Source organism: Callionymus lyra, chromosome 9, assembly GCF_982586985.1.
Source record: "Callionymus lyra chromosome 9, fCalLyr1.hap1.1, whole genome shotgun sequence".
NCBI lineage: Eukaryota > Metazoa > Chordata > Actinopteri > Syngnathiformes > Callionymidae > Callionymus > Callionymus lyra.
Genome location: NC_141826.1, coordinates 419,286 through 444,283, shown reverse-complemented (window position 1 = coordinate 444,283; position 24,998 = coordinate 419,286). Strand labels below are relative to the sequence as shown.

General features: G+C 41.5%; 2 protein-coding genes across 5 annotated transcripts in view; one reads left to right on the top strand and one right to left on the bottom strand.

The window, feature by feature from the left end:
- The window catches only part of LOC148071390 (uncharacterized), a 74,321-nt gene that overhangs the window by 29,165 nt on the left and 20,158 nt on the right, over positions 1-24,998 (top strand). The gene's annotated exons all lie outside the window — the stretch shown is intronic.
- Positions 30-5,357, bottom strand: cfap100 (cilia and flagella associated protein 100). 4 transcript variants are annotated; one of them, XM_087799394.1, is made up of 15 exons: positions 5,126-5,356; positions 4,624-4,684; positions 4,400-4,491; positions 4,137-4,341; positions 4,009-4,073; positions 3,394-3,557; positions 3,239-3,319; positions 2,985-3,172; positions 2,804-2,861; positions 2,682-2,724; positions 2,456-2,610; positions 1,616-1,745; positions 1,346-1,548; positions 591-684; positions 30-399 (listed from the first exon to the last, which is right to left on the bottom strand). In XM_087799394.1, the coding sequence occupies exons 2-15, from the start codon at positions 4,640-4,642 to the stop codon at positions 277-279; spliced, it is 1,620 nt and encodes a 539-aa protein (XP_087655520.1). In that variant the 5' UTR covers positions 4,643-4,684; positions 5,126-5,356; the 3' UTR covers positions 30-276. The 4 variants fall into 4 exon arrangements, with proteins under 4 accessions (XP_087655520.1, XP_087655517.1, XP_087655519.1 ...); XM_087799391.1 differs by having other exon boundaries at positions 4,009-4,341; positions 5,126-5,357; XM_087799393.1 differs by having other exon boundaries at positions 3,015-3,172; positions 4,009-4,341; positions 5,126-5,357.

Genomic DNA, 24,998 nt, shown 5'->3' with positions numbered 1-24,998 from the left:
TTGAAGCAAGCAAAAGAAATTAAGGAGACGAAGTTTCACTTTTTATTGCATATTAGCAATGTTGGCTTTTAATTCATTTATTTCAATATGCTCTTCCTATAGCCATTTAATTTTACACTTTGTAGGACTAGATTTCTCATCTTGTAAATGATGAGTGCACAAAAACATTGTATTTGTTTCATTATTTGCCTTGTGGTCAGTTGATTATTGTGAACACAAACTCTGTACAATGACAATTAAACAACAAATGTGACCAGGTAAAAAAAAAAAGAAACACTATTCTGGCAAGGAGCTGTACAAGTAGGTGCTGATTTCTGACTCAGTGGGGTTGTTTTCTTCTTTGGTTAATTTTACCGTCTGTGAAACAGGTATGCATCTCGGCATGAGCTTTCTTCCACCCTGGAAGATGAAGAAAAAAGAAAACAAGTTTAATCTTTGTTAATTTAAAATGTCTGTGAAGATATTGTTTAAAAAAAAAAAGGATAGGAATATACATTCTTTAGGTATTAGCTTCTAAATGGTGTTAAGGACTACATATTTATTATTTTAAATGTTCTCGCAAGGTAGCATTACAAATTAAAAAGGCATACCGTTCTCTTTACATCAGCCAGGGATCTCTCCAAGTATCTGTCCATTCTCTCCTTCTGTTTGCGCTTTTGCTCCATGAGCTTTTCTTCACGCTGCCTAAAAAATTCATTAAAATTAAATTAAAAAATACAAATATTTCGAAAATGATTAAGTTGACTGCTGTAGCGTAGTAATGGCAAGATGAAGCCTCATGAACCACTGAAGCCTTCCAGCCGAGTAGTTCATCCTTAGAGCAAGGCTTTGTGAGGCTTCATTTGCTCTACCATGCCATCAATAATTTTTGCTGATCATTTTGTTGTGAAATGCATCAGATACATAAATTAATTTCAAATAAACACAACTTCATTCTTGTCACAAAAGGGACTCACCTCTAATTAATTGTACTTTTAATTTGTATTTGTTTATTTCATTTTTTTTTTTTACATTATTCCTAAATTGTTTATCAAGGCATCCAACTTAACACTAACCAGTATATATGCATTTATTCCTCTCTTATAACAAAGTTACTTTTCCTAATAACCAGTTACTTTGTAATCAACGAGTAACTGTAACTAAGTAACTATTTTTATGTAACTTGCCCAACACTGCTAACTTGTAATGTGACTCTTTGTGACTACTCTTAGTTTCCCTCGTCAGGGCTGCTCACTGAGTTTGTTCCTTGTGTGTTCTGATTTTACTTAAATTGTTAAATCATTCTCAGATTTGTGTTTGCTTTATAGTCACTTTTTGAGTTCCAGTTGTATTCTCAGGCTCATACCTGATCCTCTGCTCGCTCTCCTTGATTTTCCTCATCGTGTCCAGCCGTTCCTCTGGGATGCTCTCGAGGCTCTGCAGCAGCAATGTCACATACTTCTCAATGTTGGCCAGCTTCTGCAGGGTACTGAAACCTGTCTCCCTGTTTTCCACGCAGATGCTATAAACTTCAGTCACCATCTCACCAAGAAATACCAACATGTCTTTCTGTATGAACGAGCAAGATAGGGAATTTTTAAACATGTATCGTTGAAGACAGTCTTCAATTTCCTACCTGGTCTTGTGTGTTCACACTGTTGTGCAGGTCGACCTTCTGCTTCAGCTTGGTAGCTCTCATCTTCTCCTTTTTAATTTTGTGCTTCATGTCACTAATCTGCCAGGTAAGCTGTTCTTCTTTCTTTTCTCTTATGAGACAATAATTAAGAAAAGTTTACAAAATGAACAGAACACAACAAATCCCATAATGCACTGCATCCCTTGAAGTCATCTCCTTTAAACAAAAGAGGATGAATTCTATCGGGCTTGGCAAGATATTAAAAAAATATACAGGGCAGCATTCTGGACAGCTAGTGTAATCTATTTCTAATCATTTATAGAAGAAAATAAAACTAACCCGAGGTTCTATTCAGCACTGTAGCAAAGTTGACACTGAGCCATTATTCTATCGAGCAGTAAATTCCTCCATTTCTCAGCAGGAGTGATTTCATGATCTTCTTTAATAAAAAAAATGTTACCATTAGAAGAAATATTCAAGACCTCCAAATATCCTCTACTACAAATGTTGCAGCTTTACTAGACACAGAAAGGAAGCCTTAATCATACTTTGACTCATGTTTACCAGTAAGGCCTAAATAGTTGTCCGTCTGTCTGTCCATATTCACACATGGCTGCTGTGTTCTCCTTACTTAGCAAATCCTCATTTCCATGATAAAACTTTACTTGTGTCAACAGATCCAGAATTATCTTCCTTTTCTCAATTCTTTAAAATAAAATTTAAATTAATATTCAAGAGTGAATTGTTTGAATCAGATTCATGACACGGCATGAATAGATGTTATTCCTGCTCATCAGCTTCTGTTTAACACTTCCATTCTCGGAAGTTACAACAACTCACATCTTCTTCCTGGTTGTGTCTGTGGCCTGTCGCAGATCTTCCTGTATTTTTTCTACCCTTGTTGTGTTATGGATCAGTGAAGGGATCTGCTCCGTCATCTCTGTCACCACTTCCACAAGCTGCTGGGGGTCAGTGAAGTACAACTCTGGCTCATCCTATTAGGGGAAAATATGTTAAAGTAAATAATGAAACTATATATGGTCTTACCAAAAAGTTAGAGACAAACCTCAAACTCAGAGCTGTCAATCGCTGATGCTGACTCTAGGATCCTTTATTATAGGGAATAATCTATTTAATATATTAATTATTTTTTACTGTACTGTTTTTACCTCATGTATTTGTACCTACCTGGAACTGTTTGTTGTGGACTCTTTAATGGCTCCCTTTTTTGTCTTTTTATCTTGACCTGTGTGTGAATATTTATTAGTGTACAACTTGCAAACTGCATTGCACTTTTAGCTAGCTTGCTAACATGGAATAGAACACTTGATGGTGCTACAATCTTATCAATGAAGGCAAAAAATCCTACTAATTCTGTAGTATTGTCCATGCATAACACCTGCTGCACTTAGGTCAAGCTCCTTTTGACCACCAGATGGTACTTTGCAATCCACTTTTGCCCTCTTGGCTTCCTGCCACTCAGGAGGGGACAACTTGAAGAGAAGCCCTTTGTATCTCCTATAGTCATTAAGGGTTTGTTCACAGTCTTCTACCTCACTGTTAAAAGGCAAAACATATCATTACAATGTTGAGTCCCCTTTGACATGAAATAAATGACATTACCTTTTTAATATCCCTATTTTTGAAGACAACTTCCTTAGTTCAGCATTCGTATCCTGGTTGGACTGTGCCTGCTGTTCAAAACTGCATAAAAACAAATGTGGACGTTTTAATACATTTACTTAATTATTTTAACAGAAAAAATGAAGGTTACAAACTGTGTTTTTGCCTCCAGCGATTTCTTCTCATTCTCCTTAAGGAGCTCATTAAATTGAAGATTATCTATGTCAATAATCTGCTGCAGTTCTTTCAACTGTTTCTCCTCTTCTCCAATCACCTTATCCATTTTTTGAATCTCTGCCCTCTTTTCCATCAGTGAAAGCTGAGGGGGAAAGCAAGGGTTGTTAGATGTATCTCAAACGAGAAAATGGAAGAAGTAGTGATGACCTTTCAAGAACTGTTTTTACTTGGGAATTCAAATTAATCAAACAGTTATTAACTTAAGCAGTGGTGGGCAGATTGAATGAGGGAAAAAAAAGATATATGCCATGAGATAAATATAAGATACATTTACTTATATATTGTTTCATTTTATATAGATTAGTTTTGAGATTATCGGCATAAATGGCATAAAATGTAAATAAAATGACATATGACGATATACAATGACTATTATTTTTAATTTTTTTGTTGTTTTTTTTAAATAGGGCCGCATATTGCCCAAATAATCTACATTGTTTTGTAGATTTATTTAATTGTTTTCTGGTATGTGGCGCCGTTATGTTTTCTACCTTTGTTTTGAAAAATATGCTTATTAATTTGTCCCAGTTTACCTCCAAAACTGCATTCTGACGCTCGAGGGAGATCAAATAGTGTTTGCTTTCTCTCTTGAAATTTTCTGCGACGATAAAGAACAGCTTTAAGGTGTCATTACAACTCTTGAGTTTGAATTCCATCCTACGTTTCATCATGTCAATCTTTAGCATCTGCCTAGCTGGTGTTTGTACAGGAAGAACCTTCTTGTTTTTGCCTTGTGTTCTAATCTCCGTTAGCTTGTGGTGCTCCTCTTCCTCCTCATTTAAGAGTTCTTTCTTCAACATTGACATCACACGGGTGCTTTGATATGTCTTCTCACTCACTGGCAGGGCTAGGAATCTTCTCCTCTCCTTTTGAAAGATTTGAATGTGAGCATACAGTATAATGTTTTGAAATACATATGTTCACCTCTTGTCTTTCTGCCTTTTCAATTGCATTCAAATGCAAGGCACTGCAATCATTTGTGATGGTGAATGCATTGTCTTGTGGTTTCTTCTTTCCTGTATCACCGAAGATCAAAACACTTCTTAAATTTAAATGTAATGTAAATGACATTCTGTTTTTTTTTCTTTTTTCTTTTAAGGCCTAAGCTCTTTAAAGAGGACTTGAAAAATTACATTGATCATACATACTCGGCTGTGGGATGGACATCGTCTGTTCTCAATTTGAGAAACTGGCTCACAGGGAAAATAACTGTTGATGGAAGAAGCACAAATGTGAAACTTATGTTGATACAAACAAATTAGATGACAAACTTCTAGTGTATTTGTTACTTATTTTAACAACATGTAACAAAGACAGGAGTGTCATAGATAGAAAATAAATGTTAAAAAAATAAACAAGAGTCTAAATGTACAAGCTAAAAAATGTTCCTTCTATTAATTTGACCACATGCAAATAACGGGGATTTTGACTGGCCATTAACAAGTGTATATTTATAGTTACATATATAATAATAATAATAATAATAATAATAATCTCTATTTATATATATAAAACAGTCATAGTACATTTTAGTTTTTAACGAACTTCACACGAGTTAACGATAAGCTTAATTTTAACGCGTATTACCGAGACAAGCTCGCTGGCGTGGTGCGCCACAGTTTAAACATGTTGAGTTTTTAAGTTACTCACCTGAATTCTCTGTGAATATAGATTTCAACATTCCATAGAAGAAACTTCCATCAACTTGTAGCCTGAAGACTTTCTGTTTTGGGGTTGTCGTGGTAACTGTTTAGAAACTGCGGAGAAGCGCATACCTCCGCGGGAGCGCGCACAAACAGGAAGTCCGTTGACATTTGTCTGTCCTTCCCCGTGCCGATCGAAGACATATATACATAGACGCCGCATATACAGGGCGGCCATCTTGGTACAGTGCTACTCGCTCCTACAGTGCATTACATCTATAGTGGAATGATACGTTTACACTATCAATAATTGTTTGCTAGATAGACAGACAGACATAAATAAAACGAAAATAACCCAGAAATCGTTCAGGTCTTTAATGCTTGAAGTTCTACTGCATTTGAATATTTTCTTCTTATTACAGAAGTTCTCATTTGTCAACAACTTTTTGAGAACATTAAATTCAAACGGCAGCTTCTATGGTCAGGAACTATCCAAGGTCTAGCGATAGTTGCTAAATTATCAGAAGGAATCTTTTTATTATTATTATTATTATTATTATCCAAGCACCCTGTATCATAGCTACTTGTTTGGCGTTTTTAACTAACTAAACCGTTCGAAAATCAAAATTCAGCGAATAATTGTATTTTAAGATTAAGAAGGACCTCCTTCCCTGCAGTTGCTAATGCGCCGCTGCCTCTGATGATACTGTACCAAGATGGCGGCGCGTTAGGCACATCCGTCTACAGTCGATGCGGTGTAGGTACAAATTTAGTCCCCCCTACAAATTTAGTCCCCCCACTTCCTACGTGATGACGTCACACACGGCATATGCGAACGTCTCTTTAAAATATTTTTTATGGGTTAAAGAAACGTCAACAGAACGTTTACATGATACTTTTTACCACACATAAAACATTTATATTGACAAAAAGACGATCTTCGTCAACATAATCACTTTCCGTTCTTTCATTTCCTGGTCTGACGACACACGTGACTTTGAGACCAACGGAAGGGTCCGCGCTACATGTGACGAAGCCGCTGATTGGCTGAAGCTGTTTTACTAATAATAAAGCACAACTGTACAATGAAATAAAAATCATTCGAGTTCCGAAATAATTCGCTTTTCAAATAAAAAAAAAGTTAGAATAATCCACTTTCAATAACTTGTCTGTAGTTCGGATCATAAACACCTCAGTAATTATTTAGGTTTCGATTTTTTTAAATGGAACAAATAAAAATAAAATGACTCGTTCAATAAAGTGGGCATATGTACATTTAATAATTGATTTAATTGATTTAAAATAAATCGAAAACTTAATAATAAGGCACAACTGCACAGTAATTACTTAGGTTTCATTTCGATTTTTTTTTATCAATTATTAAATGTACATATGCCCACTTTATTGAACGAGTCATTTTATTTGTATTTGTTCCATTTGTATAATGTATTTAATTTATTATTAGTAAAACGGCTTCAGTCAATCAGCAGCTTCGTCACATGTAGCGCGGACCCTTCCGTTGGTCTCAAGTCACGTGTGTCGAGATGAACGAACGGAAAGTGATTATGTTGACGAAGATCGTCTTTTTGTCAATATAAATGTTTTATGTGTGGTAAAAAGTATCATGTAAACGTTCTGTTGACGTTTCTTTAACCCATAAAAAATATTTTAAAGAGACGTTCGCATATGCCGTGTGTGACGTCATCACGTAGGAAGTGGGGGAACTAAATTTGTAGGGGGGACTAAATTTGTACCTACAGCGGCGTGTCATCACACGATCTGGGAAATCTGCCCGATCCGGGAGCGCATGTGAAACTGCATATCTAGTTTCGCCATGTTTTTACGGCAACTAAATTCGGACAAAAATAAAGCGTAGTAAACGATCTGGGAAATGAGTGAGCCATTTTCATGCGCGTGTTATATATATATATATATATATATATATATATATATATATATATATATATATAAAAAATGCTATATTTTGATCGCTGATTTCCCAGATCGTGTTCTTTGCTATATTTTTGTGTGAATCGAGATCGTTGTAGGTACATTTTTTGTCCCCCCCTACATTTTCTTTCACCCACTTCCTACATGATGACGTCACACGCTGCATATGCAAATGTTTCTTTAAAATATTTTTTATGGGTTATAGAAAGGTCAACAAAACTTTTGCACGATAGTTTCTACCACACATCAAACATTAATATTGACAAAATGACGATCTTCGTCAACCTAATCAGTTTTCGTTCTTTAAATTCCTGTGCTGTGTCTCAAATCGCATACTAATCTTAGTATGCTAGAAGTTAGTATGCATCAGTTTAGTATGCATACTAACTAGTACGCAAATTCTCCGCAGATAGTATGTCTCAAATCAAACCCTGAAGCTACACACTAACCGGAAATCACATGACAGCTTCTTCTTCTACTTCTATTTAACGATGTTTCAAGCAGCTGTTTGAACGCTATCGCCGACACCTGCTGGCAGCACGTATTGCAACTTTGGAAAAAGAAATAAAGAAAAAATATGAGAATCGAAATAATCGCGAGATATTTAAGCTGGTATCAGCAGCGAAGACGTGTTTATCCTCCTACTGCTGCTGAAAATACACATTTAAGTATAAGCACATATATGCATTTATATATGACGTAACTTCCGTTTAAAACGTCACTAAAATGGCGGCTGTTTAGTATGGTTAGTGTCCATCAAACCGTGCTAGTTTTGTGGGCGTGTTAGTATGCCAATTTAGTATGCATGGCGCACTAAATTTCGCATACTAAGAATTGAGACACACTAACGTACTAAAAATACTAACTTTTAGTACGCTAGTATGCGATTTGAGACACAGCACCGGTCTGACGATACATGTGACTTTGACACCAACGGAAGTGTCCGCCCTACATGTGACGAAGCCGCTGATTGGCTGAAGCTGTTTTACTAATTATAACGCACAACTATACAATGCAATACAAACATTCGAGTTACGAAATAATTCGCTTTCCATATTTTTTTTTCGGATCATAAACAACTCATTAATTATTTAGTTTTCATTAAACTAAATAACTACTGAGGTGTGTATGATCCGAACTACAGACAGGTAGAATGAGTTATAAAAAGGGGAATATTCACATTTTTGTTATTTTAAAAAGATAATTAGTTCGGAACTGAAATGTTTTTATTGCATTGTAAAGTTCTGCGTTATTATTAGTAAAACAGCTTCAGCCTATCAGCGGCTTCGCCAGCCTGTCAAAGACAAACGAAAAACTGGATGTACGTTGTTCTGCTCGCAACTTTATTGAAATCCGCAAAATATCCTTGATAACTTGAAATAATTGTTAATGTAGTTACCTCTAACATTCTGTAGCATTACTTAAACATCTATATTTATATTTATATTTGTTAATCTTTTTCGAATAATACGTTTCTAAAAAGTTTCTACTGTAATACTAACATGAAAAAACGTTGTGTGTGCATGCATTACAGTATGTTCGTTAGTTTTTATTTTAAGATTGTCGAATGTTATTTTTTTGGTTAATTGATCTTGTGTCCTTCTAACGTTGGTCTGTTGTTCTACACTGGGAGCCATCAGCAATACTTCTGGTGATCAACCTGGGACTGGAAATCGTATAGGTTTGAGATCCACTAGAGACAAGGTTGTAGGTAAGTAGGTAAGTAATAGTTGATTTGGAAGACTGGGTAAGAACTTAAAGGGCACCTAATGTGTTGATTTAAGTGTGTCTTAAATAGATGTTGGACCTCAACAAGCGGTATTCCTATGGTGTGGTGTGATAAAATTGTCTAAATGACATGTAAAATGTGGAATATTTTTAAGTATTGCAAGTTTAATTGCATAAACCTTTCATCTGAAATGTTATGAAGTTTTTTAAGTAATAGTTCACATTCTCTAGATGAGGAGTTGAGCCCGTCATTGATATTAACCTGCGATAATTATTGATTTTAAGCATCAGAACCTTGCCATTTTAAATGATTAAACCCAATAACTCGTTGAAAATGAAAAGTGGTTATAAAGGTAAGGTAAGGTAAAACTTTATTGATCCCTCAGGAGGTCTCCTTCGGGAAATTGTTTTTTACCAATAGCCAGCATTTTTTCATAAACAATAAAAAAGAATACATAAAAAATAAAATAAGAAGAAGAACATAAAGAGGAAGAACAAGATGACACAATCTAAGTCTAAAGACAAAGACAAAGAACATAGGTCAAGGAAAGAAAAACAACAAAGACAAAGGATACAAAGACTAACATGGAACAGAACATCCAGATACTCTCACTGCACACCTGCCCCCAAACTCAGAATTGTACAATTTAATAGCCCGAGGGATGAATGAGTCCCTGAGTCTATTTGTTTTGCACCTGGGTAGGAGCATTCGTGCACTCATTCTGCTTCTCTGCTCACTGATGACAGTGTTCAGAGGATGACTGTCATCATCCATGATGGACAGTAGTTTATTCAGTGATCTCCTCTCAGCAACTGTCACCAGTGAGTCCAGCTTCATTCCAACCACAGAGCCAGCCCTCCTGATCAACCTGTCCAACCTGTTGACACTCCTCTTGGACACATTTCCACCCCAACACACCACAGCATAGAACATGACACTGGCCACCACAGACTGGTAGAACATGCAGAGGAGCTTCTTGCAGATGTTAAATGATCGAAGCCTCTTCAGAAAGTACAGTCTACTCTGAACCTTCTTATATACATGGTCTGTGTTGCAGGACCAGTCCAGTTTACTGTCCATCCACACACCGAGGTACCTATAGTTGTCCACTATCTCCACCTCGTCGCCTCTGATGGACACTGGACGTGGCTTTGTCCTGGACCTCCCGAAGTCCAAGACCAGCTCCTTGGTCATTGAGGTGTTCAGCTGCAAGTGGTTCCTCTCACTCCAGTCCACAAAGTCACGTATCAGACTCCTGTACTCGTCTTCGCTGTTGTCCCTGATGCATCCAACAATGGCAGTGTCGTCGGCATACTTCTGGACGAGACTCAGCTCTGAGTTGTAGCAGAAGTCAGAAGTGTAGATGGTGAAGAGGAGAGGCGCCAGTACTGTCCCCTGAGGTGCTCCTGTACTGCACACCACAGTGTCAGACTTGATGTCCTTCAGCCTGACAGACTGTGGTCGATCAGTAAGATAGTCCGTAATCCAGGAGACCAGACCAGGGTCCACATGCATCTTAGTCAGTTTGTCCTGCAGCAGAGTGGGTTGGATAGTGTTGAAGGCACTAGAAAAGTCCAGGAACAGGATTCTCACTGAACCGCTTCCTTTATCCAAGTGGGAGTAGGTCCGATGCAGGAGGTGAAGGATGGCATCTTCCACACCAACTGCTGGCTGGTAGGCAAACTGCAGGGGGTCTTGCGCGTGCTGGACTTGTGGCCTGAGATGTTTGAGGACCAGCCGCTCCAGTGTCTTCATCAGCTGCGAAGTCAGTGCCACCGGTCTGTAATCGTTCAGCACACTCGGTCGGGTCTTTTTAGGGACTGGAACGATACAGGAAGTCTTCCACAGAGTTGGTACTTTCCCCAGCCGTAGACTGAGGTTGAAGACATGCTGGAGTGGCTCAGCTAGTTCAGCAGCGCAGGTCTTTAGCAGTCGAGCAGACACCTTATCAGGACCAGCAGCCTTCCCTGGACGAATCCTCCGAAGTACATCCTGTACCTGGAGTGAGGTGAAGCTGGGAAGTGGTTGTGTGGAGCTGAGGGGGGCACAAGAAGGTGGGGCAGGTCCTGAGGCGGGCAGCAGTGAGGGTGAGGTGACCTGCTCAAACCTGTTGAAAAAGTTGTTCAGACCATTTGCCTCCTCCACCGTGTCCACTGCAGTCAGAGAGGCCTTGGTCTTGTGTACAGTGATGGTTTTAACACCATCCCAGACCTCTCTTATTTCTTCTCGGCTCAGCTTCTCCTCCAACCTCCTCCTGTAGGTGTCCTTTGCCTCCCTGCTGAGCTGACCTCATGGCGTCCCTGTCCCTGCTCCTGAATGCCACTTTCTTCCTGTTAAGGACATCCTTGACCTCCTTTGTTACCCACGGTTTATTATTAGGGTAACAGCGGACAGTCTTAGTAGGGGCAACAACATCCAAGCAGAAATTTAAATAATCTGTTAGACAGTGTGTCTGACCCTCGATGTCCTCACCATGAGACCTCAGCAGCACATCCCAGTCTGTTGTTTCAAGGCAGTCTCTGATGGCATCCTCCACAGCTGGTGTCCACTTTCTGATTGTCTTAGTGGTCACAGTCTGTCTCTGCACCAGAGATTAAATGAGCCTGTGCTGACAAATAAAGTAAGCTCACCATGTTAAATGTGTCATATTAAATGTAGAATTAATTAAATTTATTTGGGTGGGTAATACATTGACAATGTAATCAGAATCATAGGTTTCCATTAATAATAATAATAATAATAATAATAATAATATAATGAACTTTATTAATAGAGCACTTTTCATACTTAAAAAAATGTAGCACAAAGTACTTAACATGATTAAAAGCCACCCCTACCCCACAGCACCAAACCCCAGCCCATGAAAACCACACCCAGATGCACACCCATACGCTCAAACGCACGGACGCACAGATGACGCAAGATCTAGGAAACGTGAAAACATGTGGCTGAATACAGAGGCGCAAGGTCAGGAAACACCAGGCTGTCTGAACTGGGCACTGGTCACCGGACACGGCCAGCACGCCTCCAACCAGGCACCCATCACAGGCCAGTTAGAGGGGAGGGTGTCCACAGCAGTGGCGCACTTCCATAGATCCCCCACCAGGCCGAGCAGCTATGCACCACAAGTCAGAGACATCCCAGTGAGAGCCAATCACAGCCCCCAGTACAGACGGCCCCTACTGAGGAAACACTGGAGACATGAAATAAAAACATAAAACCACTATAAAAGACATGAAATAAAAACATAAAACCAATATTAAAGACATGAAATTAAAACATTAAAACCACTATTAATGTAAGACGTTAATCAAAAAAAATTAAATAGGTGGGTCTTGAGCCTGCCTTTAAAAATATTAACATTCTCTGCGGCCCTCAGGTCCTCCGGCAAACTATTCTGTTTTTGTTACTTGTTTAATGTGTGGAATAAAATTGAGCTCAGAGTCAAAAATTACGCCCAGATTCTTAACCTGACTGGATGGTTTTGAGTTTTGACAAACAGTTTTGATAAAAGATTCTCTCTCAGCCTTAGGATCGATAATTAAAACTGTCATGTTTATGTTCTTCCCGTTTTATTTTGAAGGTGGTTTTCCGTTTGTATTGTGTCCTGTGTTTTCCGTTGACAGACGCTGGCAGGTGCGCGGCTGGGGATGATTAAGTGGTGGGTTCTTCCCATTGATAAGGAGCGTCTCTACCCGGAAGAACAGAGTATTGCGTTTCCAGACCAGGTTGGCTATCACTTCGATCTCGCTCCTCGCCTTTGAATCTGAACTTTGGAAATCCTGTGGATACTCCTGACGTTGTCAGCGCTTTATTTTACTCACGTGAGTCCTTTTGTCTTTTTGTTTTAGTTGCTGTTGAGACCCCGATCTCCAGACGTGCCCTGCTTTCGTCCTGAGTGCCTGTTTTGTTTGTTGTTCCTGTTCCTTCCTATTACGGACCGCTCTGGATTTATTAAAGACTTTTCTTCTGAACTTTTCCTCCGTGGATTATTGACTCTTCCGCATCTGGGTCTCCTGCCCTGATCGGATCGTGACAAAAACCTCAGTCTTGTCCTGGGTTAGCTGTAGGAAGTTTTCTGCTATCCAAGTTTTTTTGTTTAAAATACATTTAAAAAAGGCATCAATTGGCTGTGTGTCAACCGCATAGCTGTGGAATTTGATACCATGCCTCCTGATGACATTACCCAGTGGGAGCATATACAAGTTAAAAAGTACGGGGTCCAAAATTGAACCTCGAGGCACACCACATTTAATGTCATGGATCCTTGAGGAGCATGTGTCCAGACTTGAGAAATGTTCTTTCTGTGAGAACTCAGGAAGAATCAGGTGATAAACTGTGTCGAAAGCAGCGCTTAGAACTGTAAGCTTGTTTGAGTCCAAGTTGCACCCAATATCATTGACAATTTTCAGTAGCACAGTCTCAGTACTGTGGTTAGTTCTAAATCCAGATTGAAATTTCTCAAAGATAAAATTGCTATTTAAAAAAAATCGTTCAACTGAATAAAAACAAGTTTTTTTAGGCGACAGGAGCTTCCACTGAAGAGCATTTGCATGATTGTAAAAGGAAGCAAAGTTGGAGGAGCTCTCCACAGGAGATCGTGACACAGGGAGTTTGAGGGAACCAATAGGGCGATAGGGGGAGGACCTCTCGGCCCGCAAATTTGCGTTAAATATAGCGATGTTACTATTGTTCAGGACCGTCTTTCCCGGAGCTATTGATATGTAAAGCTGCCGGCAAAGAGCGTGTCCGATCGATCGTAAAGGTTTTTATCTTTGTTTGACTTGAAGCGGCGAATAAACGACCCGTTACACTCTGAATTTACCTTTTTTCTCCATAAAGCAAAGTATTAAGACCCGGACGTGACGTCGTGTTGGAGCGACGGAAACGGACTCCTGGTTCATCCGTTTTACAACAAGCGTTCAGATGTGTTAAGAAAAGTATTTTGATTAGATAAAATAGAAGATCTTATAGAATCAATATTACCCCTGAAGTGGTCTGCAAAGTCCTCGCAAAGGGAGTCTGTAGGAGTGTTTTGACATCTGTTAAAATCAGGCTAAAAGATCAATAGTATCAAAAGGTACTTTTGGGTTACCTGATCATAAATCAGTGATTAGATTAGAAAAATAGGTATTTGTTGCATTCCTGAGAGAATTATAAGTTTTTAATTGCTCACAGTATATTTCATAATCTATTGTTAATTAATTTTTTCTCCATTTCCATGTTGCTACCCTGCAATTTCTTTTCAGTTTTTTTATTTCTTCACTTCTCCTACTGCTTAGGCAGTAGGCACCTTTTTTACAGTTAGTGGAGCCACAAGATCAGCTGTTGATTTGAGTTTATCCATAACATGTTCAACGATAAAATCACAGGACGCAGGTACAATAGCTGGAGAGTTCTTACTCAAGATATCAATAACATTTGCAGCCACTTCTGGGGTAATGGCGTTTCCTGACAGTTCGCACCGATGTCTCCCGTTGAATAAAACTGGTGACATTAAAAAACACACAGTAATGGTCTGAGACAGCCAAGTCAACAACAGAGGACACACGCGCTGACAGGCCATGTGTGAGGATTAAATACAGAGTGTGTCCCCTGTTGTGAGTCGGCTGAGAGTAAAGTTGTTTGAAGTTCATGCAACTAATTACATTAAAAAACTATTTTGCCATAGAGTCGGATGGGTTGTCTATGTGCAGATTAAAATCACCAGATATAATAATAAAATTGTAAGTGGCATTGATTATTGATAAAATTCTGAAAATTCACTATAGACTCGTTGCATAACACGCTTGACTTAATTGCACCACTAACTCAAAAGACTGTTAACAGAAGTAGTCTTGCTCCCTGGTATACTCAGGAAACACGTAAATTAAAACAGGATTCTAGACGACTAGAGAAGAAATGGCATTCATCAAAACATAATGAATTCTACCAGGAGTGGCAGGATAAGTTAAAAATATACAAGGCATCTCTTCGGAAAGCCAGAGCCAGCTATTACTCACTTATAGAAGCAAATAAGAATAACCCCAAGTTCTTATTCAGCACTGTAGCAAGGCTGACACGGAGCCATCGGTCCATTGAGCAGTCCATCCCTCCTCATCTCAGCAGCAGTGACTTCATGAACTTTTTTAATGAAAAAATTGTAACTATCAGAGGAAAGATTCAAGAGCTCCTAGATTCTTCTAATACAACCGGTGCAGCCTCACCGGACACAGACACTATGACTGATACATATTTTGACTCCTTTCTACCAGTGAGTCCTCGACAGCTGTCCCGGGTTGTTTCCTCCTCAAAGTCTGCAACATGTCTTCTCGATCCTATTCCCACATGGCTACTTAAAGAACTGTTCCCCTTACTTAGCACTTTCATACTTGACATTATTAACTTGTCAATAACATCAGGCTATGTGCCCCAGATTTTTAAAGTTGCAGTAATTAAACCTCTGCTTAAAAAAAACACTCTTGATCCAGAGGTTCTCACTAACCATAGGCTGATCTCTAATCTTGTCTTTCAAAGATTCTGGAGAAAGTGGTAACAAGTCAGCTCTGTGATTATCTCCAGGACAATGATCAATTTGAGGTGTTTCAGTCTGGTTTTAGGGAACACCACAGCACAGAGACCGCCCTGGTAAAAGTTAGTAACGACCTACTGATGGCCTCTGATCAGGGCCATGTTTCAGTTCTTGTTCTTCTAGATCTCAGTGCTGCATTTGACACTGTCGACCACCAAATACTTCTACAGAGGCTAGAAAACCATATAGGCATACGTGGAACTGCTCTTAACTAGTTTAAATCTTACCTGTCGGATAGAACGCACTATGTACATGTCAACCACCTCTCATCGACACACACTAAGGTCAGCTATGGTGTCCCACAAGGTTCTGTTCTTGGTCCAATACTATTCACAATCTATATGCTCCCACTAGGGGACTCATACACATTTCCCCTGTGCTGTCTTCCCTACATTGGCTTCCCGTAGAATTTAGACAAATACAATTTAAAATCCTTCTCCTGACCTATAAAGCCTTACATGGTCTAGCACCAACATACATTAAAGATTTAATCCAAACTTACCAACCCTCTAGGACCTTGCGATCCTAAACTCTGATCTATTAGTTATACCACAAATCTCTAAATGTGGATTTGGAGCCAGGGCCTTCAGTTTTCAAGCCCCTCTGCTGTGGAACCAACTACCGGCTTCAGTCCGGAGGGCAGACACCCTCTCTATGTTTAAAAACAATCTTAAAACCTTTTTTTCGATAAAGCCTATAACTAACTTAAGTGTTTATCTTAGCTGCTATAGGCTGAGAATGCTGGAGGAGTTTTAGACACCGAGCTCTGTATATCCTTCTTTTCTGCATTACATTCATCACCTGTGAAGTTTAGAATAGAATAGAATAGAATAGAAAAGCTTTATTCATCCCCAGAGGGGAAACACACTTTCACAACAGCGCAGTTGGAAAAAGATAAAGTGCAAGGAAAAAGAAATAATAAAAGAGATAATACAAAATAAAATAAAAACGATCTTAAAAATATACAAATTATTTACAAAATTAGAAATTGACACTATTAACAAAATAAAATAGAATAAAAATAAAATAAAATAGAAATAAAAACGGAAAAAAATAAAATAAAAAACACACAAGAAGAAAAACACACTACGGATTAGCATCAGGATATTTAAAGTAGAGAGTTAAATATCCTGACACCAGTTGGGATGAAGGACCTTCTATAACGCTCCGTCCTACACTGGGGGTGCCTGAGCCTGCCACTGAAGGAGCTGGCCAGCTCCTCCACGGTCAGGTGCAGTGGGTGGAGAGCGTTGTCCCTGATGGAGGATAGTCTGGAGAGTGTCCTCCTCTCTCCCACCTCCTCCACCGAGTCCAGCGAGCGGCCCAGGACAGAGCCGGCCATCGTGACCAGCCTGTTCAGTCTCTTCCTGTCCCGGTCCGTGCTGCCTGCTCCCCAGCAGACCACAGCGTAGTGGATAGCAGAGGCTACCACGGAGTCATAAAAGGTCCTTAAAAGTGGTCTGCACACACCTTTTTATTTCTCTCCCGGAGCCCCAGGTCTCCACCTCCAGAGCTGCTGCTGATCCAGGATCTTCACCACGTCATCAGATCCCGACTTCTCTCCAGCACCTCCATGGACTCTCCTACACTCTCTTTTTTTCTCACTATATCCTCCCTCACTCATCTGTCTACCCACTCCATCCTTCCGACCAGCCGGTCAAAGCGGGAGGCCGTCAACAATGAGTCAGGTTCTGCTCGAGGTTTCTGCCTTCTAAAAGGAAGTTTTTCCTCGCCATAGCTCACTGTACAGCTCGGAAATAAAAACATTCAGCCGGAACAGGGACAGTTGATTAAAAAGCTGCGTAAAATCCGGCTTTAAAAGTTCAGACTGTTGCTTGGAGGTGGCCTTTGTACCCAAGTGAATAACAACCTTATTTACCTGTGAGTGGGCCAGGACGTTTGGGATTTTATCCGTCACCCCAGCAATGGTGGCGTTGGGAAAGGAAAGCGTTGTTGCCTGCTGTCTGGGGGTGGAGGCCGGTTGGAAGACGCCGTTGCTTCCGTCTGGGGACTGTGGGTGATGTCGGTCCTGGTGGGGAGGATAACAGGTGCCACTGCACCGCATCCCTCAGGAGCCGCCTCCTCTGGGCTGAGTGGCCAGATGCAGGACGTCTATCCGCTGGAGCGCAGGCAGCCGTGAGTAGAGGAAAGGCTGTGGTGTCTGTCAGCAGGGGAACAGTAAAGGCACCAGCAGAGCGGCTAGCCTCGCCTGGAGAGCCGCTGACAGCGATGAGATCCGGAGACACTGCTTGTAAGCAACGTCCAGGGATTGCTGGAGAAGGTCCTCCTTCCTTCTCAGCTCTTCAGAAAGTCGGCGATTATCATCTTTCAGGTCAACGATCTTTTTGTGAGCTTTCTTCAATTGTTGATGATCCCGTAGGGACATGGAGGTAGCCATTTAGCTTAGCAAATTGTATCGTGTGATCGCTACAGTCCTAAGTCTCAGGTATCTGACTGATACTTTCTAAAACCCGATTTACTCTCAATCATGAAGCGAGCCAGCACTGAAATAGTTCAGTTGTGTAAATACCTTTTGTAGTACTTTGGGTAATGATGATTAAGAACAAAAGAAGGAACTAGATTCGATCCGTTTATTGTGTCTTCAGAACACAGACACCGACTGATTGTCCAACAACATTTTTTTAAGGGGGAGAATAGGTAAGGTGTGTGTAAGAGAGCACACGGACCCCAAAGGGTAATTTGTTGCCTTGTGTTGCAGTCAGTGAATCCAATGCAAGAATAGGATTATTTAATATGAATTGAATATGAAGGATTATCAGTTAATCAAGTGACTATTTGAAATGTGTGTTAAATCTAGATGATTGATTACAGTAAAGTTGTCATTTCCTTACATTCCCCCTGATTGCATCATGAACTAATGATGCAATAAAACAAAGACAAGTCTGATTACAAATAATCGCGAATCTGATTATAAACTAAACATGCTAAACTATCATCCGTAGTGCCACACAAAGATTACATATGGTGAGAAAGCAACAGAGGAAACGCAGATTCATTTAATGAATACAATTATACATTATGAGCATTTCTCTCAAATCACAAAAAAAAGAAAAAATCCAATTTTTTTTTAAAAATAATAATAATTCCAAATTATGCTATGAATTAAAACTGAAGTAATTGAATGCCAAATCATCAAAACAAACATATTCACACTAACTAACTCAAATCTAATAAGTCTATTTTGAAGTAGAAATTTTGATAAAATATATATTGATATGGAGCCAGTATCCACTGCATGGGCTCTTCATGTGAGGTGTTGTTGACGTACTCCCCCGTCAACAGTGCATCATTGAGCTCGTCCTGCAACATAGAAAAGACATGAACAGCATCGCATTCTTAGACAAATGAGAACCAATACATCTTTAAATCATGCTTTTTATTTAGAATTTACTAATACTACTTCATGCAGACAAAATTAACCCCTTCCTATTTACTACCTAAGTCAGAGAGATAGTCAAACACAGTCGTACCTTATTCTCGAGCTGTTGTCTACATGAACAATTTAAACTAATTGAATGCAATCTGGACGAAGCTCCCTTCAGCAGTGTTGATCGGCAGAACCGTGCAACAACAATCACCAAACATGTAACAAACCAATTATCCAGCTAAGTATCTATCTAAGTCCTCCCCCTGAGGGACAAATAAACAACCTTATTTATTTGTATTTAAAATATGTTTTCTTGACAAACTTTATATTCCAATCTATCGTCAAATCATTTAATTAATCATAAAACTCTTCGTTCTATTTCGTCCCTACTGACCGCCAGAGGCGGTGCTTCAAGCACTGAATGTATCCATCTCGCGCATGCGCAGTTCGAGTTTAATACCAACAAAGTCACCTGTGACCCCTGATGACCCCGGAAGGGGTATATCTTCCGGTGACATCAGAGGATCTGTTCCTTTTCATCTTCTCGCTGCGCAAGTAGCATGTCACCGAGCTAGCTCAAGGACTAGCTCTTTCGTTGGTGGTAGTCACGCGACTTCTGTCGGAGCTGCGAAACTTTCGCCCTCCAGAGACTGCAACGAACTTTTGACGTGGAGAAGTTGTAGCGGCTCGCCGTGGACACTTCCGAGAGATCGTCTTTGTTTGGCTAAGTACCAATTTTCTTTTCATTGAATATCAGTACAACCTGTTGTACTCACCATTGGTTGTATTTTGATTTCTTTCGGTGACGAAGTGGGTTCGCTCCCTCTCCCGACATTGTAATTTTTATTTATATATCATTGAATATCAGTACAACCTGTTGTACTCGCCATTGGTTGTATTTTGATTTCTTTCGGTGACGAAGTGGGTTCGCTCCCTCTCCCGACATTGTATTCTTTATTTATATATCATTGAATATCAGTACAACCTGTTGTACTCGCCATTGGTTGTATTTTGATTTATCTTGGTGACGGAAGTGTTTTTGCTCCCTCTCCCAACATTTATACCGCTGACATACAGCTACCCTTGAGTGCCGGTGCAACCTATTGTACTCTTTTGGTTATTTTTTACATTTGTTGGTCACGGCAGTGTTTTCGCTCCCTCTTCCAACATTTGTACTGCTGCCTTTTCAGCTACTGAAGTGGATTCTTTTATATTTGTTGGTGACGACTGCGTATTCGCTTCCTCTCCCAGCATTTGTGCTACTTCTTATCGCATATGTGTAACACTCGTTGGTGAAGGCTGTGTTTTCGCTCCCACTCCCAGCGTTTGTAATACTTCTCTCATATGTGTAAACACTCGTTGGTGAAGGCTGTGCTTTCGCTCCCGCTCCCAGCGTTTGTAATACTTCTATGTCATATGTGTAACACTCTTTGGTAAAGGCTGTGTTTTCGCTCCCGCTCCCAGGGTTTGTTGTTTTTTCTCTGTGTGGCCTTTCGCCCGTTGCTACATGCTTGGCGGCCACTCCTGCTCAGTCTGTATGGCTTCTCTGCAGCCTGAAGATGGCCATGATATGTGTCCCTCATGCCTTGGTCTCGAGCATCTGAGGGAAGGTCTTTCAGAAGATCCCTGTATGAACTGCAGCTTCATGCCCCGGGGAATAAGGGCTGCCAGACTTGCTGAGGTAGAGCAACTGTTGGGCCTCGTTTCGTTGCCTGAGCAGTTAACCTCAGCCCAGCGTCAGACTCCAGCTCAATCCCGCCGCTCTAAACGGTGGGCGGCTGAGACTAGAGGCCCCATTACTAGGAAGAAGGTTAGAGAGTCCGGTCTTGCTTCCAAGGTGGACCAATTAACGGAGGAAGTTGATCAAATGAGATCCTTCTTCCTGGCCTTCAATTCTGGGACTGGTGAAAGAGAGTTGGGTGATCCTGCTCCTCCTCCAGAGCCTTTCGAGGCCGGGGGACCCGGCGCTGAGGCATTGGGGTCGGCCGTCAGCTGTTTTTCCCAACAGCAGCTCAGCTATTGGGCTGCTTCCACCCGGGATCCTTGGGTGCTCTCCACCTTGACCAACGGGTACAAACTTCAGTTCCGACGCCGGCCCCCAACCATTGGCCGGGTCAAGATGACCATCATACGCGACCCGGAAAAAACCCAAACCCTCACCCAGGAGTTGTCCGTCCTCCTGGACAAGGGTGCAATCGAGCAGATAGATCCCCTGTTACAACCAGGAGGGGTCTACTCGACTTACTTTCTGGTTACAAAGAAAGATGGCGGACTCCGCCCTATCCTCGACTTGAGGGGACTCAACAAGTTCCTGAAGGTCTTGAGATTCCACATGCTCAGCCCTGCAGAGGTTCTGCGCACTGTTTCCAGGCAGGAGTGGTTTACTTCAATTGACCTGAAGGACGCTTACTTTCATGTGCCCATAGCACAACACCACAGACAGTTCCTGAGGTTCGCCTTTCAGGGACGTCATTTTCAGTTCAGGGTGCTCCCGTTCGGCCTCTCCCTTTCGCCGCGGGTATTTACCAGGGTTGTGATGGCAGCCCTTTCGCCCCTGTCGCAGGGCATGAAGATCCTGCCCTACCTAGACGATTGGCTCATCTGTGCTTCGTCCCGGTCTCGGGCGACCCTGGACACCACAAGCCTTCTTTCCCATGTGTCTCGACTAAGTCTCAGGGTGAACTCTACAAAGAGTTGCCTAGTTCCCTCACAGAGCACAATTTTTCTCGGGATGACTCTCGATACAGTCTCGATGAAGGCCTGGCCTTCACCACAGCGGGTGGACGACATCCTCCGCCTCCTTCCCCTCTTTTGCAGGGGCATGTGGTTGCATTACGTGGAGTTCCTACGACTCCTAGGCAAACTGACGGCTGCCGCCACCGTGGTCCCTTTGGGGCTGTTGTCGCTACGCCCCCTTCAGAGGTGGCTGAACAACTTTCATTTGGATGTCAGGTGGCACCTGCACAGGAGACTCAAGGTCTCACACCGTTGCCTCCTTGCTGTGGCTCCGTGGAGAGAGACGTTTTCTCCTCCAGGGCGTGCAGATGGGTTCGGTTGCATTCCGCCGAGAGGCCATCACAACAGACGCCTCCCTCTCAGGGTGGGGTGCAGTGTGGCAAAACCGTACAGCCCAGGGGCTGTGGTCTGCTCGAGACTGCTCGGAGCACATCAATGTTCTAGAGCTACGAGCTGTGTATATGGCCCTGCAGTACTTTCTTCCCTTCCTGAGAGGGCGACATGTGATTGTGCGGTCAGACAATGTGTCGACTGTATCGCATATAAACCACCAGGGGGGCACCAGGTCTGCACAGCTGTTGCAAGCATCTCGGGACCTCCTGCTGTGGGCGGCTCCACGCCTGGCCAGCCTGAGAGCAATGTATTTGCCCGGGGACCGGAATCAGGCCGCAGACCTTCTCTCTCAGGGCAAGCCCCCATTGGGGCAGTGGCGGCTTCATCCAGAGGTGGTGCTCAATATCTGGAACAAATTCGGCAGAGCAGAGGTAGATCTGTTTGCCACAGGGGAGTCGACCCATTGCCCCCTCTGGTTCTCCCTGAAAGAGGAAAGCAGTCCTCTGGGCCAGGATGCTCTTGCGCACGACTGGCCAGAAGGTCTACTCTATGCTTTTCCCCCAATCCCTCTGATATTCTCAACACTACAGAGGGTCCTCCAGCAGGGCCACAGGCTGCTGTTGGTAGCCCCCTTCTGGCCAGGGAGAACATGGTTTCCACTGCTGCGCAGGCTCTGCCGCAGCTCACCATGGCGCCTCCCCGACAGGAAGGATCTCCTGTCTCAGCTAGAGGGCCAGATTTGGCATCCCGACCCTCTTCGCCTGCATCTATGGGTCTGGCCGCTGCAGGGCCCAACCCGCTTCTGACGCAGTGTTCAGATGCTGTCTGCGACACTATACTAAACGCCAGGGCGCCTTCTACACGGCTGCAGTATGCAAATAGGTGGCAACTGTTTACTGCATGGTGTTCAGACAGGGGTGAGGACCCTGTGCACTGTTCAGTCCCAAAGATTCTGGAGTTCCTCCAGTCACTATTGGACAGTGGCCGGTCTCCTGCTACACTGAGAGTATACGCAGCAGCCATTTCCTCTCGACATGTTCCGGTAGATGATAACACAGTGGGGTCCCACAGACTGGTGTCCCTCTTTCTATAGGGCGTGTGGCGATTACACCCCCCACACACACAGCGTGCCCCAGCATGGGATTTCTCGACACTTTGTATCTGCCTCACTTTGAACCCCTGGCTCAGGCAGAGCTGAAGTGGGTTTCTGCTAAGACTGCTTTTCTCCTTGCCATTGCTTCAGTGAAGCGTGTTGGGGAACTACATGCCCTGTCTGTGAGTGAGTCATGTCTGCGGTGGAGCTCAGACGGCTCAGGGGTTACCCTCTGGCCAAATATGGCTTTTCTCCCAAAGGTTCTGTCATTATCGAACCTCAACCGTCCCTTTCAAGTGGCACAATTTATTCCCCCGGAAGGGGAAGACAGGTTGGGACTGCTGTGCCCTGTGCGGGCTCTAAGAACCTATGTAGCTGCAACCGCAAGTATAAGACGGTCGGACCAGCTCTTCATTTGCTATGGTGGCCCCAGGAAAGGCTGTGCTCTTTCCAAACAGCGACTGTCTCACTGGATCGTGGATGTTATTACCCACACATATAAAGGAAGTGGTCACCCACTGCCATTCGGGGTGAGGTGCCACTCTACCAGAGCGATGTCTACGTCATGGGCAGCCCTACGCGGGTCACCCCTGGAGGACATCTGTGAGGCAGCATCATGGGCCTCACCAAGCACTTTTTTCAGGTTCTATCGGGTGAACGTCGCCACTCCTCATCCATTAGGTGTGGTCCTGTTGCCCGACTCTGTTTTCTCTTGTATGTACTGGGATTCTTTGTGACCTTGTTGTTATGGGTCATCCAGTGCTTGAAGCACCGCCTCTGGCGGTCAGTAGGGACGAAATAGAACGAAAGTTACGTATGTAACTACGGTTCTATGAGTCCCGGATGACCGCCAGAGCGTTCTGTCACTCAGAATCCTTGTGTTTTCGCGAGAAGATTCTGCAGGAACAGATCCTCTGATGTCACCGGAAGACATACCCCTTCCGGGGTCATCAGGGGTCACAGGTGACTTTGTTGGTATTAAACTCGAACTGCGCATGCGCGAGATGGATACATTCAGTGCTTGAAGCACCGCCTCTGGCGGTCATCCGGGACTCATAGAACCGTAGTTACATACATAACTTTCGTATTAACTCTCCTAAATTTATTTATGAATACATTTATTCAATTATATGACATGATTGGCTACAGAAAGATATTCTAAGTTGAATCATTATTATTTCCTTAGATTTGGTTTGAAAGTCTATTGCTAAAGTAAATGGATAATATCAAATAGAAAAAAGTGACTATGTGCAAACTATTCTGCAGTCGTTTATTTATTCAATTTTGTTTTTTCTATATTAGCATTTCTATTGTTGGATTTCTGGACCTAAGTTTAACCAATTAATAAAAGACTAACTAAGACTTAATTTATGAATAGTAAAAAAAAATTTAAAAAACTAAAAAAGTAAAAAGTAAAAATATACTCTATAAAATATATTCAATTGATTTTATAATTATAATGATTCATTATTTTATTTTCTTCTCATTTGTTAGATATAGAACTCCACTAAAATTGTTAACGTTATTTTCCATTATTAACCAATTCAATTCAATTTTATTTTAAGTGTCTTATCGTAACAACCAATTTATTATCTTTATTTTGAAGTTCCCCAAAGAACTGTTAAACTCTAGTATTAATTTGGTATTTATTTTAGGTTAACACCTTTTAAGACTTCAATCAAATAATTTTGTCATGTGGATGAAGACTAGTAATTTTCAATGCTTGTATAATTTAATTCCTTCAATAAATTACACTTGCAAGTCCATATGTTTTCAATTTAGAATTCAACTTGTTTATTTTCCATCAATCTCTTGCTCTAGTTCTTTTTTTATTGGTTAACTTAGATTTAAGGTACATTTATCTTTAACAAAGGTAATTTAGAGACTGATATGATTCTGTAGTTTCTAAATCGATTATTTTCTATTTTCTTTTTTGAAGGCATCATTTATTTTATTTATTTCTGATAGGTCGTTAGAAGCAGCTTTAGAAACATATTTCCATTTCTTATTTAACTTTTTTAATTAATCAATTTAATTTTTAAGTTTCTAATGTTTGGACAATTTCCAGCCCATTTGATTG